General features: G+C 39.0%; 1 protein-coding gene across 4 annotated transcripts in view; it reads right to left on the bottom strand.

The window, feature by feature from the left end:
• ITPR2 (inositol 1,4,5-trisphosphate receptor type 2) overlaps positions 1–16,678 on the bottom strand; it is a 524,966-nt gene that overhangs the window by 317,930 nt on the left and 190,358 nt on the right. For 2 of the 4 annotated variants that reach the window (XM_082419574.1, XM_082419571.1), the window contains exon 22: positions 8,908–9,045. The exons of the other annotated variants lie outside the window; for them this stretch is intronic. In XM_082419574.1, coding sequence (XP_082275700.1) covers positions 8,908–9,045 — 138 coding nt within the window. The remainder of the gene's footprint in view (positions 1–8,907; positions 9,046–16,678) is intronic. 4 annotated transcript variants of the gene reach the window in all.

Genomic DNA, 16,678 nt, shown 5'->3' with positions numbered 1-16,678 from the left:
GCCGGTAATCACACTATAGGCTTCAACAATCATTAAGAGTTACGTGGATTTATAGACAGTATAAGAGATTTAACAGAATATTACTTGATTGAAATTTACCTTACTTCCCTTAGTGTTTTATTTAAAGTCATCTTTATCTGTTACCTCTTTCTATTAGAAATACTTTTCTCCTATGAACACATAAGAATAAAAATGATAATTTGAATTTTCCAGTTGTTTAGATTTCAGATAGACACTTCTGAAATCTTCTAAACATTTATAAGAGATAATAGACATATTTGATAAGAGTTCTGTGAATAATTGTTCACAGCAATTTTCTTGTTTAGTGACTACCAAAGGCAGTTCTCAATGCTTTATAGTAATAGAAGCCAAAAAATGGATAACCCCAAAACCATTCTTATTTCCCTGAAACATATTTTTATAGTTGGACTTGGAAAAATGTATCTGCTGTTATTATAATTCATTTGAAACAGAATGATGTTAAACCATAAAGACATGTTTCAGGACGTCTTCCTACTTCCCCTCCCTGCTCAGCAGCTCCTTATAAACTTTCACTTGCTGGAAAATGCGTACACTCTCTAGAACTAGAGCAGTTCTTTCTATTTTGAACATTCTCTGGAGCAGTGCTTCCTCCCAGTGGTTAGGGTCTGGGTTATAAAAGGACTTTTCTGATGCAAAAAACCCAAAAATATTAACACAAGATCAAAACCTTAGTTAAGCTAGTGATATAAGCAGAGTAATAGGGAACACGGTATCAACCTGGACTAAACGAAAGATCAAGATTTAACACCTTAGAAGACAATAAATAACCAGCACTCCCAGTTCAAAGTCAGATCACAGTATTTTGGAGAACTACATATCCAGTGCATGTACTTCTTATTTTTTTTTTTCCCAATGATATTTTTTAAATTTATTTTATTGAAGTATAGTTGATTTACAACGTTGTGTTAGTTTCTGGTGTACAGCAAAGTGACTCTATTATATATAAATATACATATTCTTTTTCATATTCTTTCCCATTATGGTTTATTACAGGATATTGAATATAGTTCCCAGTGCTATACAGTAGGAGCTTGTTTTTTATCCGTCGTATATATAATAGTTCGCATCTACTAATCCCATCCCTCCCCTATCCTCCCTTCCCCTTGGCAACCACAAATCTGTTCTCTATGTCTGTGAGTCTGTTTCTGTTTCGTAGATAATTCATTTGTGTCATATTTTAGATTCTACATATAAGTGATATCATATGGTATTTGTCTTTCTCTTTCTGACTTACTTCGCTTAGTATGATAATCTCTAGGTCCATCCATGTTGATGCAAAGGGCATTATTTCATTTTTTTATGGGTGAGTAGTATTCCATTGCATATATGTACCACATCTTCTTTATCCATTCATGCAAACAGAGTTTTTAATCCATGAGCTGGAGCTGGAGGGAATTAGGTATTCCTCTGCCTTGAGGTCTCTTACCCAGATGGTCACTTGGCTCACCCCCTCAAAATCCCTTCTGATTTCTGGTTCAATGTCCCCTCCTCAGATCTCTTCTGGCCACCCTCTCTAAAGAAGGATTGCCATCACTCTGGATGCTGCTTTACATTTCAGTCATGGCATTATCACTATCTCACAGCATATTTTATATTTGTTTATGTGGGTATTGTATCCTCCCTCAAAACAGAACATAAACTCCATGAAGACATGGATTCTGCCTAGTTTTTGCTTTATCTCCAACACCAGGAATAGTGCCTGACACATAGCAGCCATTCCATACATGCTTGTTAGATTATTGCACAAATAAAAAAAAAAGTTGGATGAACAAATTATTAAAAATGATAATTTTGGGACTTCTCTGGTGGCACAGTGGTTAAGAATCCACCTGCCAATGCAGGGGACCCGGGTTCTATCCCTGGTCCAGGAAGATTCCACATGCCTGGAGCAACTAAGCCCACGTGCCACCACTACTGAGCCTGTGCGCCACAACTACTGAAGCCTGCATGCCTAGAGCCCATGCTCCACAACAAGAGAAGCCGCCACAGTGAGAAGCCTGCACAATGCAACGAAGCATAGTCCCTGCTTGCTACAACTAGAGAAAGCCCGTGCGCAGCAACGATGACCCAACGCAGCCAAAAATAAATTAATTAATTAATTTTAAAAAAAAACAAAAAAAGAATCCGCCTGCCAATGCAGGGAACACGGGTTCGATCCCTGGTCCAGGAAGATCCCACATGCCGTGGGGCAACTAAGCCCGTGCGCCACAACTACTGAGCCTGAGCGCTAGAGCCTGGGAGCCACAATTACTGAGCCCACGTGCCACAACTACTGAAGCCCACGTGCCTACAGCCCGTGCTCCACAATAAGGGAAGCCACCTCAATGAGAAGCCCACGCACTGCAATGAAGAGTAGCCCCCACTCACTGCAACTAGAGAAAAGCTTGAGTGCAGCAACAAAGACCCAATGCAGCCAAAAAAATAATAATAATTTTTATAAGGCTTATATAAAAAATTAGATATTATTACACTAAGGGTAAGTTTCATCAAGGTGAGTTTTTGCTTGCTTTCTTTTATACTTTCTGAATTTTCTAATTTTTTTCTAAAAGCATATATAATTTCATGTTACTTAAAAACGTATTTGTTAAAAAGAAAAACATGTTTAATACAATAGATAACAATGAGATAAGGAAAATCATGGAATCTGACTTTATCAAGGGCATATCACATCCCATGTACTTTGCTAGGCCACATACACTGTTCACAGCAGGTAGGGAGGTGGGGAACCCATCTCATTTTACACAGCCAGAAAGTGGCAGAGCCTCAGATTCAGGTCAACTAATGTCAATGTGCATCTTTTCCTCACACCATGTTGCTTCACTAAAGGCTATCACCTTCCAAGTTTCCAAAGATTTTACACTAGAACTCAGAAACCTACCAAATGCAGAAAGAAAATATCCTAGTTAAAACTGTGTACTGAAAACGTAGAATTACTATTAATCATACCATGAATCTGCTCACATTATTCTCAAGTGATCTTATCCAACCAGTTATTATTATATAATGAACCAACACTACTCATGACATTATGTTTATATGACACAATTTAATTTTAAGGGCAGCCCCTGTTCAGAAACTATTTATTAGGTAACCAATGTTCATCTGGCTCTTATATTAGGGATATCGAGGATGGGAGGACATAAGAGAAGTAGAGAGTTTATAATAGAGCTACGAAAACAGAAAACATGTCTCCCCTCTCCCCAATTGAAGATCAAATACAAAGCAAATAAGATAGTAATAGTATAGCACGGACGGTATACAAAATTGTTTAGGATATTTATTTTAATTGGGAAAATTATCTTAGGGTGAGGAGAGTGAAAGGCAGCTTCACTGAAGAGATACAATTTTGAACTAGGCATTGAATGGTGTGAAGGATTTAGATTACTGTGATCTTTCTCAAATCACTTTGCCATCTGATGCTCAGAATCTTAATCCTAATAAAATAGGTCCCAATTCCTTGTGAGAATAAAATTATATAATGTGTGCAAAAAAATCATGAAGAATGAAAAATACCATATAATTGTAAGGTATTACCTCAAAATGAAAAATGGAGGACACATGCGTGCTTTCACTACACCCATGAAAGACAGCTCTTCTCTGTTTCATTATGTTCTACTATAGTGGTCACCACCTTAGTAATGAGCCTGTGGTCCATCACATAATCATAGCCCATTACCTCTTACACTATGACATGGTTGACACAAAATATCACCTCTAAAAGGAGAAGTCTTGCAGAGGAATGGTTTATAAAGAATACTCAATGGCCAGAGTAGATGATATGACACCTAATTTTCTTCATTCTGAATAAACACTCGTTGAACACAGTATGTTGATAAGCCATTTACAGATTCCAACTTTCCAAGAGCTTAGAGACAGAACAGGGCTTCCCTCGTGATGCAGTGGTTAAGAATCCGCCTGCCAATGCAGGGGACTCAGGTTCGAGCCCTGGTCTGGGAAGATCGCACATGCCACGGAGCAACTAAGCCCATGCGCCACAACTACTGAGTCTGCGCTCTAGAGCCCACAAGCCACAACTACTGAAGCCCGTGCACCTAGAGCCCGTGCTCCGCAACAAAGAGAAGCCACTGCGATGATAAGCCCGCGCACCGCAACGAAGAGTAGCCCCCACTCACCGCAACTAGGGAAAGCCTGCGCACAGCAGCAAAGACCCAACGCAGCCAAAAATAAATAAAAATAAATACATTTATAAAAAGAAAGAAACAGAACAAAGCAAAACCTACTAGAAACATGTTACTAAAGTATAGTAATGTTATTAGCCATCTTTTTCTGAATATCAAGTAGGCTGCTTAGAGGAAAATTATTTCCCATCCCACACCCTAAAGAAGTGTTATTCAAAGGATGAACTGAAAAAGCAATTCATACAAAACACTGGTTGAGTTCTACATCTTATTTTGGATTTCATCACTGTCAAATACCGACAAAGTCATTTCAGTATTCCAATCCTCAAGATTTCATTTTAATTTGCCAAACTGATCTTTAATTTTTAACAGCCGGTAATGCAAGCAATAAGTGGATTTACATACTATTTTTATAATTGAGATGTAAATTAAATACAGTACAATACGCAGATCTTAAATGAAAGGTTTTAGTAGTTAGGACAAGGAAGGACCCATATAAACCACATGGTATCCAGATAGTCAGACATTTCCGTTACCCCAGAAAGCTCTTTTGTGCCCTTTCCCAGTTATTGAGCTCTACAATCCCCCTCACCACCACCACCAAAAACAACCACTCCTCTGATTTATCATACCATAGAGATATACACTGAATAGTGTACAGTTTCATAGGCATGATTTTAGTTAACTGATTATAGTCAAAGAGTACTATTAAATCAAGCACTGTTAAAGTACAGAAGGGCCTCTAGCTCCTTGCTGCTCTGTTGTTGTCTCGCCCACATAAGTATTTTTGTCAGTGACAGGTGAAGTCAGAAAGAGCATGCTTTGCAAATGCAAAGACAACATGAAACAATGAAGGATAACTAATATAGTAAATGACTCCATCAAATCCCAAAACTACATTGACAGGTTGAAAATTAATGGATTAAAATCAATAAAACCAAGAGCTGGTTCTTTGAAAGGGTAAACAAAATTGACCAACCTCTGGTCAGGCTCACCAAGAAGAAAAGAGAGAGGACCCAAATAAACAAAATAAGAAATGAAAAAGGAGAAATTTCAGTTGACACTGCAGAAATACAGAAAACCATAAGAGAATACTATGAACAATTAATTATATGCCAACAAATTTGACAACCTAGAAGAAACGGACAACTTTCTAGAAACATAAAGCCCATCAAAATTGAATCAAGAAGAAATAGATGATTTGAACAGACCGATCACTAGAAGTGAAATAGAATCTGTAATCTAAAAAAAAAAAAAAAAAACTCCCTACAAACAAAAGTCTAGGACCAGATGGCTTCACATGTGAATTCTACCAAACATACAAAGAAGAACTTATACTGAGCCTTCTCAAATTCTTCCAAAAGATTGAAGAGGAGGGAAGACTCCCAAAGACATTCTATGAAGCCACCATCACCCTGATACCAAAACCAAAGACACCACCAAAAAAGAAAATTAAAGGCCAATATCTTTGATGAATATAGATGCAAAAATTCTCAACAAAATATTAGCAAGCCGAATCCAACAATACATAAAAAAGATCATAGGCCACGACCAAGTGGGATTCATCCCAAGTTCACAAGGATGGCTCAATATGTGCAAATCAGTCAATGCATTAACAAAAGAAAACTAATGGGTTAAGTCCAACAAAGTAAAATCAAAATATAAAATGCCCTGCCATTTAGGTCCAAATAAAACCAACTCAAGTATGTGATGGGAAAATGTGATGTTAACAGAGCACAAACTAGAACTTTAGTTTCATTCAAGCTCAGTAGAAATCAATACTATGTCATCATTACCAAAAACACTCATTTTCATCTAGACTGTATTACAAAAGTAAAGTGTTCATTATGAATGAGAAAATAACTGTTCTTGCCAAACCAGTGATCAAAAATATTAGAATCATAAGAGGAACTGTTAAAGAAACTGCTGGTGATGACACAGAGAGGAGGAGATATTCAGGTGACATGCCGGCCATCTGTAAACATAGAAAGAACTGATATGTGAAAGTGAGGCTAGATTTCCACATGGCTCCAGGGAACAAAAGTAGGGCTGCTTGTTGGAAGTGAGAGGGAGGTATATTTAGGATAACCTAACAAAAGAGACAATATTTGGAGCTGTTGTAAATAAGAAAGACCTACCTTTTGCAGCAGTAAAATCTTGGTCACTCAGGTGTTCCAAGAGATCCTAGATGACCATTTGCTACAGGTACTATGAAGTTCTGAAGTTCATATAGACGATTTCTACAGTCCCTTTACATGCTAACGTTCTACAAATCTATGATTAGGTTCCAATAAGGTGCCTTACTGTAGGTCACTGGTGGATGCTCTTGACCAGAAATTGAGGGAACTGAGGAACCTACCCCAGTGTATTAACACCTTGAGGCATTAGATTCTGAGGGTCAAACAGTATTTACAATTGGCGGAAATAACTGAGTAGAAAGAAGGTGAGGACAACCTGGTCCTCTTTAGTCATTCTCATTATTTGTGAGGTCATCTAGGTATTGATTCTGTCCTCTTAACTCAATTTGGTAATGTCAGTAGCTCTTCCTGGCTGCCAGGAATCATTTACACCACTCCTACAGAACTCCAGAGGTTTCGGAGTCACTTTATAGCTTAGAGAATAAGAATAAACTCCACACTAAACTGTGGAAGGTGCTTCATCCATTGTGTGGCTGATACCTTTGGGAAACCAAAACCCAAAGTACTACAGACAATGCCTTTGTTTCCAACACATCCCAGAGAAATACAGATGAACCTACAGAGTCTTCTGCCTCTATTGAGTTAAATTAATTACAAAGTATAACAAAAATATTTTTATGCATCATAAATTTATGTGAGCAACCCCTGACTGAGAGAACTAGAAGGAAGTTATATAGAGTTGCTTCCTGACTTAATGTAATATGGAAATTATGCATGCATCACACCCATTAAATCCTCCTGAAATTTATGAACCTACACAGTTAGCAAGGGAATATTTGAACCATATTATTCTGTTAAGATGGTGCACCAAACCTAAATGCTCACAGACGAATGGATAAAAAAGATGTGGTATATATATATATATATATATATATATATATATACACACACAATGGAATACTACTCAGCCATAAAAAAAGAATGAAATAATGCCATTTGCATCAGTGTGGATGGACCTAGAGATTATCGTACTAAGTGAAGTAAGTCAGAAAGAGAAAGACAAATACCATATAATATCACTTATATGTGGAATCTAAAATATGATACAAATGAATTTATTTACAAAACTGAAACAGACTCACAGACATAGAAAACAAACTTATGGTTACCAAAGGGGAAAGCCAGGGTCGGGGGAGGAGGGATAAATTAGGAGTTTGGGATTAGTAGATGCAAACTATTATATATAAAGCAGATAAACAACAAGTTCCTACTGTGTAGAACAGGGAACTAATTATATTCAATATCTACCTGTAATAAACCATAATGGAAAAGAATATAAAAAAGAATATATTACATATACGTGGTGTGTCTGTGTGTATATATATATATATGTGTATATATATATATATATATATATATATATATATATACACATTTATAACTGAATCACTTTGCTGTACACCAGAACCTAACAAAACACTGTAAATCAACTACACATCAATTATAAAAAGAGATGGTGCAGAGATCATGAAAAGGTATAACATTAATCACTAAAATTGTAGAAACAAAATACCAGGAAGTATTTTAACATGAACTGGCATTTGTCATGTTATCTCCCATTCATTGGAAGTTTCGAAAGCCAAATTAAAAGTTCATAAGTAATAAAAGAAAAACAATTATAAATCTGAGATGTCATGATCTAGAAAATATTTTTATCATTCAAATACATATTTATATAAAACATGTAGGTTACATACATTCATCAAATGTATGTCACTCAGTAAATATTTTTGAAAGCCAAGTATGCATGTTATGTTAGGCATGGTACAAGTCAGCTACGGAACCAGAAACAGAATGTATTTTCATAGCTTTTCTCCCCACTTCTGGCTCTCTCAGTCAATAAATTTGAATCTTTATTATTGAATTTTCTAGGTAGTAATTCTAAGAGTCATGGAGCCTTTCGTAAGTCTACTAGGAAAAACAGACATAAAAAATTTCAACACCAACAAGAAAAAGTCACCAACATATATTTGGAATATTAGGGTCTCTAAATATTTTTGTCCTTCAAATGCATGCATATTTATATAAGGCATGGCACATAAATTCATCCTAGTGACAAGCGAGTTATGAAAGTATATATGAAATACAGAAGTAGCTCATAGCAAGGTGTCCTAGATGATAAAATTGTTTCGTATTACTGGGGAAACAGCAAGAGACAGAACTAGAGACGTCTAATGCAGATTATGAAGACCTGTGGGCACCAACTTAGGGAACTGGGTTGTTACTCTCTAAGAGATGATGACCACTAGTAAGAGGTAGAGTATGTGACTCAGAAGGATCCTTACGTGGGAATGTGGAGAAAAAGCCAAAAACAGAGGCAGGGAGACCAGCAGGGAGTGAAAAGGAACATCCAACTTCAAGATATTTAAGTGGTAACAGTTTTAAGACTTGTGTTTCAAACTTTGTTGCTGAGACAATCCCAACAACGGTTCATGAAGGCGAGATTCTTGGCTTAATTTTTTTTTTTTTTTGGATCTGACTTGTGAAATCACCTCAAGTTAAATCAAAACTCTTTAATAAACACCCACTGTTTCGTGTTAAAGTTTCTTGGGAAACTTGGAAAAAGTAGAAAGCAGAGTCCCTGCAGACGAAGAAGTCATCTGTACAGAAAGTAGTGTAACAGCAGAAAGCACATCCGTGGCAGGGCTGTTGGGTTTTGTGAAGAACTAGAGAAAAAGAAAAAGAAAGCTGAATTCAAAATTTGGCTCAGCAAGCTACAGGCTGTATGGTCTCAGGGCAAGTATTTACCCTCTGTAAGAGCACATTTCCTGGGCAAAATGTGACCATAATACCAACTTGCTGGATTGTGAGAAGGATTACAGATAAAAATATGCAAGATTTTGATGTGTGATAGGCGTTAAATATAAATACCAGATTCCCTTGTGAAGTAATCCTCTGTCAAATGTGTGGCCTAGCAAATGGTGGACACTCACTGTTAACTATATAATAGACATATTACATAGTTATTCTCTGCCTATTTTTATACCTTCATTTGATTTTTTAAAGGGACATGATCTAGCGTAGATCATGTGTTTGAGAACCTCTTGATATATAGAGAGAAGACTAAGCCCAGAGGGGGAAAACAAGTCCTCCCAGGCAGCTTTGATAACTAAGAGAAAACCTGACAGTTATAGGCACTTTTTCTAAAACTTCTAAAAGCTTAAGGAGGAAAAAAATATATAATAAAAGTGTAAAAGACACTATACATTAAGCCAGAAAGGACTTAGAGGTACAGTCAGCACAGCACAAAGCTGGTAGGAGAACCAGACTCAGAAGATCAGAATATCAGAAATCTTCCTTCACATCTGAAGAAAAGGATTCCATAAAACACTTGCTGCCCGGAGTAGATTTCTGATGCCAGTGATTCTGGGGCATGTGGAAGTAGGTAGCCTCTAGAAATTTTTTTCTTCCCTAGAACTTTGTTGTGCATTTCAATGTCTTAATGTTGTTTTTATTTGTCTCCCTAACCTCTACCTTCTAAAAGATCTGAATCATTTGTATTTTTCTTACTAATCTGTATTTCCTATGAGATCTTAATCTTGACCTACCGTTTTTCCAATCACGGTACTTTTCTGGAAAATATCTGTGGTGGATGCTGTGACGGTCCTGCCCAGATTCCCTTTCAGGAATGAAGGACTATTGCCTCAGCTGCTGGGAGTGCCACTTGGGGGACAGCCCTCAAGTCAGCCCTCTGGGGATCGGCTGGTCTGAAAACAGCTGCCTCAAGCAAGACCACACCCCATTCCAGGGCGGCATGAAAACTCAGCCCCCTCACTCCAATGAGAGGGAACTCTGAAAGGACATCCCAATCTCAGACCACCCAGAGGCTCCCCACCAAGACTGCAACACAACCCAATTTCTCGCTTGGCCCAGGCCCGCTTTGTTCCCTTCCCTTCCACCAGGGTTGATGCTAAGAGCTCTCTCTAATAAGCCTCCTGCGTGCTAATCTCTGTTCAGAGTCTGCTTCCTGGGGAACACAACCTGCACTAAGGACCTCCAGAGCTCCTGGGCAGTTGTTGTCAGGAGAAGACTCTCCAGGCGTGATGAGGACAAAACACTCATCGGACACAGGGCACACACACAGAGGACAAGAGAAACCCATCACTGTGGATAGGATTGTGCACGTGTCCCTGCCGCCTCTTTGAGGCTCCAGCTCCCTTTACTAGGAGCATATGATGTGGATGGGGAGAAGGTGTAGGCAGAAGGGAGAAGCAGCAGATGGGAGCAGGCAGGTGTGAGGAACGAGACCCAGAGCGGATGAGAAGATCTGCCTGAAGGCGAGGGACAGGCTGGAAGCAGAGATGAGGTAGGACCATCTAAAAGAAGCATCGCGAGGGGCAGAATGGTGGCGGGAAAAATTAAGTCCAGAAGTCCAGGAAAGAGATGTTCAAATGATGACTGGTCCCTGTGGCATCTTCCTCCGGCAAGCCAACCTGCCTGACACTTCTGAGCACTGTGAGCTGTGCTGTGAACTTATGCCCTTTATACCGACCTGGAAGGAGCTCAGTCTGATGAAACATTGACAGGAGCTGAAGGGACATTAGAGAGAGTCCTTAAAATGAAGCTGCCTGGACCTTTGCTACCTGCTGTTCGGTGATGGTCACTGTACTAAACCTCATTTCTGTTCTTTCTCATCCTCCATCTCCACATATACACGTCCTCAGAGTCCCAACTTGCACACAGGTAAATCTTTCTTGCTTGCTTACTTGCTTGCTTTTTTGGATACTCGATATTTTAAGTGAACTAAGGCTCCTGGTTTCAAGGCATTGTAGCTGGTGTCTTTACAAAGAGCAGTCACAGCTCTTAACCAGGAGTCATGCTTTATGGATATTTGCTACAAGGAGTGTTTTTGCAACACACATGAAAAAGAACACCATTGAGTGAGTGAATGAGAATTACATACTAATCTTCGAAGAATCACAGTTTTGAACTGAAAGAGACTGTAAAGATCACATTTAGATTAACCTCCTGATTTTATAAAGGAAGAAACTATTTTCTGGCAGACTTTCTGCTGCAAATATTTTCTTCCTTTCCCACCCATATAACACTATTAAAAAATGTCTCTGCTCCACCTCCCATCTCAATTTCCCTTCTCCTTTTAAAAAGCAACTATGCTGCCAGGAAAAGCATTTCAAGGTGGATCATGTGAAGTCCCAGCCAAGGCAAAAAAAAAAAAAAAAGTTAAATTGAAGAAGCAGCTGGTTCTTTGCCACTAGATGGGGAGTTAGCATGCCTTCACTCTCCTCCCCCGATCTTCTGGGGCAAGGGGTACTACTGGACATTTGTGTATCCAAGGTGCCTCTACTACCCTCCCTCCTTATCTCTTCCTTACCCTGGGTTGGGCCCACAGGGCTACGTGAGTCACCAGTGCAGCTGGAATCCTTTTAGGGCAGGAGGATAATTTCAGGCTGCTGTGGTTACCTGTATTTTATTCTCTAAGACCAAAGGCACTTCAGCTCCCACCCTGAAACCTCAAAGGAAAGGAAATCCTAAAAGTAAATGGAATTTCCATCGATTTTTTTTTTTTGGTGATTTCCCTTTTTCAATATTATAACATATATGCCAAAAAAAAAGATTATTTGGTTACCGACTGGGAACAGGCCAACCTTTCAGGGCTTGACTACAGAAACTCCCAAGAACTTGGAGCTGTGAAAAAGCAAAATGGTAGAAGATGAAAAGAAACTATTCGGCTCTTATTTGACATTTTGGCAGTTTTCTGATCTATTGTCTTTTCAAACTGCGGTGAGTTCAAGGGTTGGGGGGCAATTGTGAGAAGAAATGACAGTGGTGACCTAGACACCCGAATGAGCCCAAGTCTTACTCAATGGTTAGACTGTATTGCTCCATTTTGTAGGTTTAAATTTGAACCCCAGTTCCATTCAAACAACAAACAGATAAATGAAAGGATATTGACAGGATAACTAAATAACAAATTAGACTTAAACCATTTCCAGACTGTGTCAAGTTCTATACTCTGCTCAAAAGGAGATGATACTCTCACCTTTCCGAGTTAACACGTTATGTTGCTCTTAGGAGAATGTATAAGTAGGATTCACATTTGTCCCAACCATTTAAATGACTCTCTAGTAGAACAAAACACACCCACATACCTGTAATAAGTGATCTTAATTAATCACATTAGTATAGGCATACCTCAGAGATACTGCAGGTTCAGTTCCAGACCACCACGGCAAATCATATATCGCAATAAAAATGAGTCACAGGAAGTTTTTCTGGTTTCCCAGTGCATATAAAAGTTATGTTTACACCATGGTTTAGTCTATTAAGTGTACAACAGCATTATGTGTAAAAAAAAAAAAACAACAATGTACACACCTTAACTTAAAAAATATTTTAATGCTAAAAATTGCTAACCATCTGGATAGTTTATTTTCTTTTAACGTCAAAGAAGGTCAGTGTCTACCCATGTTCAAACACTGCATGACATGTCTGTCCTAATAATAGTTGAGTCTTTTCACAGAGTGTATTCACAATAACATGTCATTTGATAAATTCATAAATGTAAGAATAAATGAATAAATGAAATTACCTTAATCATAAAAAAAAATGCTAACCATCATCTGAGCCCTCACTGAATTATAATCTGTTGGCTGGTGGAGGCTCTTGCCTCAGTGTTGATGGCTGCTGACTGATCAGGGTGGGGTTTGGTGGCAGTTCAGGTGGCCGTGGCAGTTTCTCAAAATAAGACAACAGTGAAGTCTGCTGCATCGATCTTCTTTTCATGAACAATTTCTCTGTAGCTGTTTGACAGTATTTTAACCACAGTAGAACTTCTTTCAAATGTGGAGCCAATCCTCTCAAACCCTGCCACTGCTTTACCAACTCAGTTTACATAATATTCTAAATCCTTTGTTGTCATCCCAACAATCTTCACAGCATCTTCACCAGGAGCAGATTGCATCTCAAGAAACCACTTTCTTCGCTCATAAGAAACAACTCCTCAATTGTTCAAGTTTTAACTTGAGATTATAGCAATTCAGTGACATCTTCAGGCTCTACTTCTAATTCTAGTTCTCTTGCTACTTAATACCACATCTGCAGTTACTTCCTCCACTGAAGTTTTGAACCCCTCAAAGTCATCCCTGAGGGCTGGAATCAACTTCTTCCAAACTCCTGTTAATGTTGATATTTTGACCTCTTCTCATGAATCACAAATGTTCTTAATGACATCTAGAATGAGAAGTCTTTCCAGAAGGTTTTCTATTTACTCTGCCCAGGTCCATCAGAAGAATCACTACCTAAGCCAGCTAGAGTCTTATAAAATGTATTTCTTAAATAATAAGACTTGAAAGTCAAAATTATTCCCTGATCCATGGGCTGCAGAATGGATGCTGTGTTAGCAGGCAGGGAAACAACATTAATCTGGCTGTACGTCTCCATCAGAGCTCTTGCGTGACCAGGTGCACTGTCAATGAGCAGTAATATTCTGGAAGAAATCTTTTTGTCTGAGCAGTAGGTTTCAACAGTGGGCTTAAAATATCCAGTAAACCATGTTGTCAACAGATGTGCTGACATCCAGGATTTGTTGTTGCATTTATAGAGCACAGGCAAAGTAGAGTTAGCATAATTCTGAAGGGCCCTAGGATTTTCAGAAGGGTAAATGAGCACTGGCTTCAACTCAAAGTCACCAGCTGCTTTAGCCCCCAACAAGAGTTAGCCTGTCCTTTGAAGCTTTGAAGACAGGCATTGACTTCTCCTCTCCAGCTATGAAAGTCCTAGATGGCATCTTCTTCAAATAGAAGGCTGTTTTGTCTACACTGAAAATCTGTTGTTTAGTATAGCCACCTTCATGAATTATCTGAGCTAGGTCTTCTGGATAATTTGCTGCAGCTTCTACCTTAGCACTTGCTGCTTAACCTTGCACTTTTATGTTATGGAGATGGTTTCTTCCCTTAAACCCCATGAACCAACCTCTGCTAGCTTCAAACTTGTCTCCTGCGGTTTCCTCACCTCTCTCAGCCTTCAGAGAACTGAAGACAGTTAGGGTTTTGCTCTGGATTAGGCTTTGGCTTAAAGAAATGTTGTGGCTGCTTTGATCTTCTATCCAGATCACTACAACTTTCTCCATATCAGCAATAAGGCTGTTTCCCTTTCTTACCCTTCATATGTTCACTGGAGTAGCACTTTTAACTTCCTTCAAGAACCTTCCTTTTGCATTCACTGCTTGGCTAACTGGTGCAAGAGGCCTAGCTTTTAGTGTATCTTGGCTTTCAACATGCCTTCCTCACTAAGCTTAATCATTTCTAGCTTTTGATGTAAAGTGAGAGACGTGCAACTCTTCCTTCACTTGAACACATAGAGGCCACTGTATGATTATTAACTGGCCTAATTTCAATATTGCTGTGTCTCAGGGAATAGGGGAGGCCCAAGGAGAGAAGGAGAGAAGGAGAGACGGGGAACGGCAGGTTGGTGGAGCAGTCAGAACACACACAACATTTATTGGTTAAGTTGGCCGGCTGATGTGGACGTGGCTAGTGGTGGCCAAAAGCAATTACAAGAGCAACATCAAAGATCACAGATCATCATGACAAACATATTAATAATGAAAAAGTTTGAAATATTGTGAGAATTACCAAAATGTGACACAGAGACACAAAGTGAACAAATGCTGTTGGAAAATGGCTCCAGCAGACTTGCTGGACTCAGGGGTGACACAAACCTTCCATTTGTAAAAAACGCAATATCTGTGAAACGCAATAAAGCTAAGTGCAATAAAAGGAGGTATGCCTGTAGTAGTATCAATCCTTGGATTGTGTATCTTCAGCAAGCATAAAGAGAGACGCATAATTTTTTAAATGAAATGTACTTTCACAAATATATTGAAAATATCCAGTTTATCAGCCTGTATACAGCATTTGCTTTTAACTTCTAAACATAACAAAGAAGAGCACTGCGTGACATAATCCTTTGACCCAAAAGATCAATTACACTGAATGGTGCCTGTGAATTCTAAATCAGTGAGAGTAAATGATAGGTATTAGGCAAAGCACACTGACTGAACAACATAGCCTGCTGGGAGTGAATACATTTGTTTGAAAACAATATTTCTTTTCTTAAGTGAGTACATAGTGAATGAAAAGTTGTTGATAGTTCTGAAGACGAGAATCTTCTGCCTCACTACAGTAAAGGCCAGGGCACTGCCAGCTCCTTTTGTCTCCGTGTGAGTGTGCCTGGATAATTTTCTGAATGGACCACCTCTAGGGCACGAAAATGAGAAGCTGCTTCTGAACCTATCAATTTCTGCTGAGCATGCCAACTAAAAAGCCACCGTGACGGTGAGCAGACACAGCCTGGGAGCTAGACCCAGACTCCCAACCAGCTCTAGGATGAGGACGACTCCCAGTGAGGCGAAGGGCTGCACTGCGACCAAGGACCCAGAAGAGGAAAACTTCTGTAATTGCCACTTTCCAAGGCAGCCATCCCCATTGCCTCAAACACGGATCACTGGCATCTAAGCCTACAGGATTTCCCAGAAAAACACACGAATGCTGTGTGCACACCCTATTTAAGACAGGCGCCACTGAGGCCGGCGTGGAATTGAACTCCGGGAACCGTAAGCCTTCATCTTCTCCACACACCTCCCTCTTCTTCCACTCCCCTGGGTCTGACCTGCCAAACAATGACCAGACACACTTCTCTCAATGTCCAACCCCAACTGTGCTGGAGCAGAATTCTTAAGTGGTAAGTCGATCAAAAGGATAAAAAAAGACATAGTTCTATTGCACAGGATTTTCCAGACACAGTATGAGAAAAGAAAGCTGTTATCATTTACTTGAAAGAGCTGGCCAGTCTGGCAACAGTGCTTATAAAATTACCTCCTAGTTTTAAAAAATTGTGTTTTGCAAATGACTGCCAATAAAAATAAAGTTTCACTAAAAATAAGAAAATATAATAAAACACTTATAATAGAAAAGGGCCAAGATGGTGCTACACCGGGTATTATACTGTGGCAATATTGCTACGGCTCCCTGACTTGTCCTTTAGAATAACAATTCTTTTTTCTCCAGGTACTTCCCGTAATCTGGGATTTCCTCTCTGGCATCAGCCTCAGTCTCACCCTGTACCACAGGAATTTTTCCCAGGCCTGACAATCCTGTCTCCACATTTGGAAATTCCAGAAATGTGTCCTCTCTTGCTTATTTTGCTAAGAATTTATAGAGTCTAATAGGCCTTCTTTAGGAATTTATAGCTTAATAGAACTCAGCTATAATAACACATCTCCTAGAAGAGTTGCAAGATAATGCTGTAAGTTTGAAATGTCATCTTACATATAATAAA

The sequence above is a fragment of the Balaenoptera physalus genome, assembly GCF_965194825.1.
Source record: "Balaenoptera physalus genome assembly, chromosome: 13".
Classification (NCBI taxonomy): Eukaryota; Metazoa; Chordata; class Mammalia; order Artiodactyla; family Balaenopteridae; genus Balaenoptera; species Balaenoptera physalus.
The sequence above is the reverse complement of the archived record's forward strand: the minus strand, read 5'-3'. Positions and strand labels throughout refer to the sequence as shown.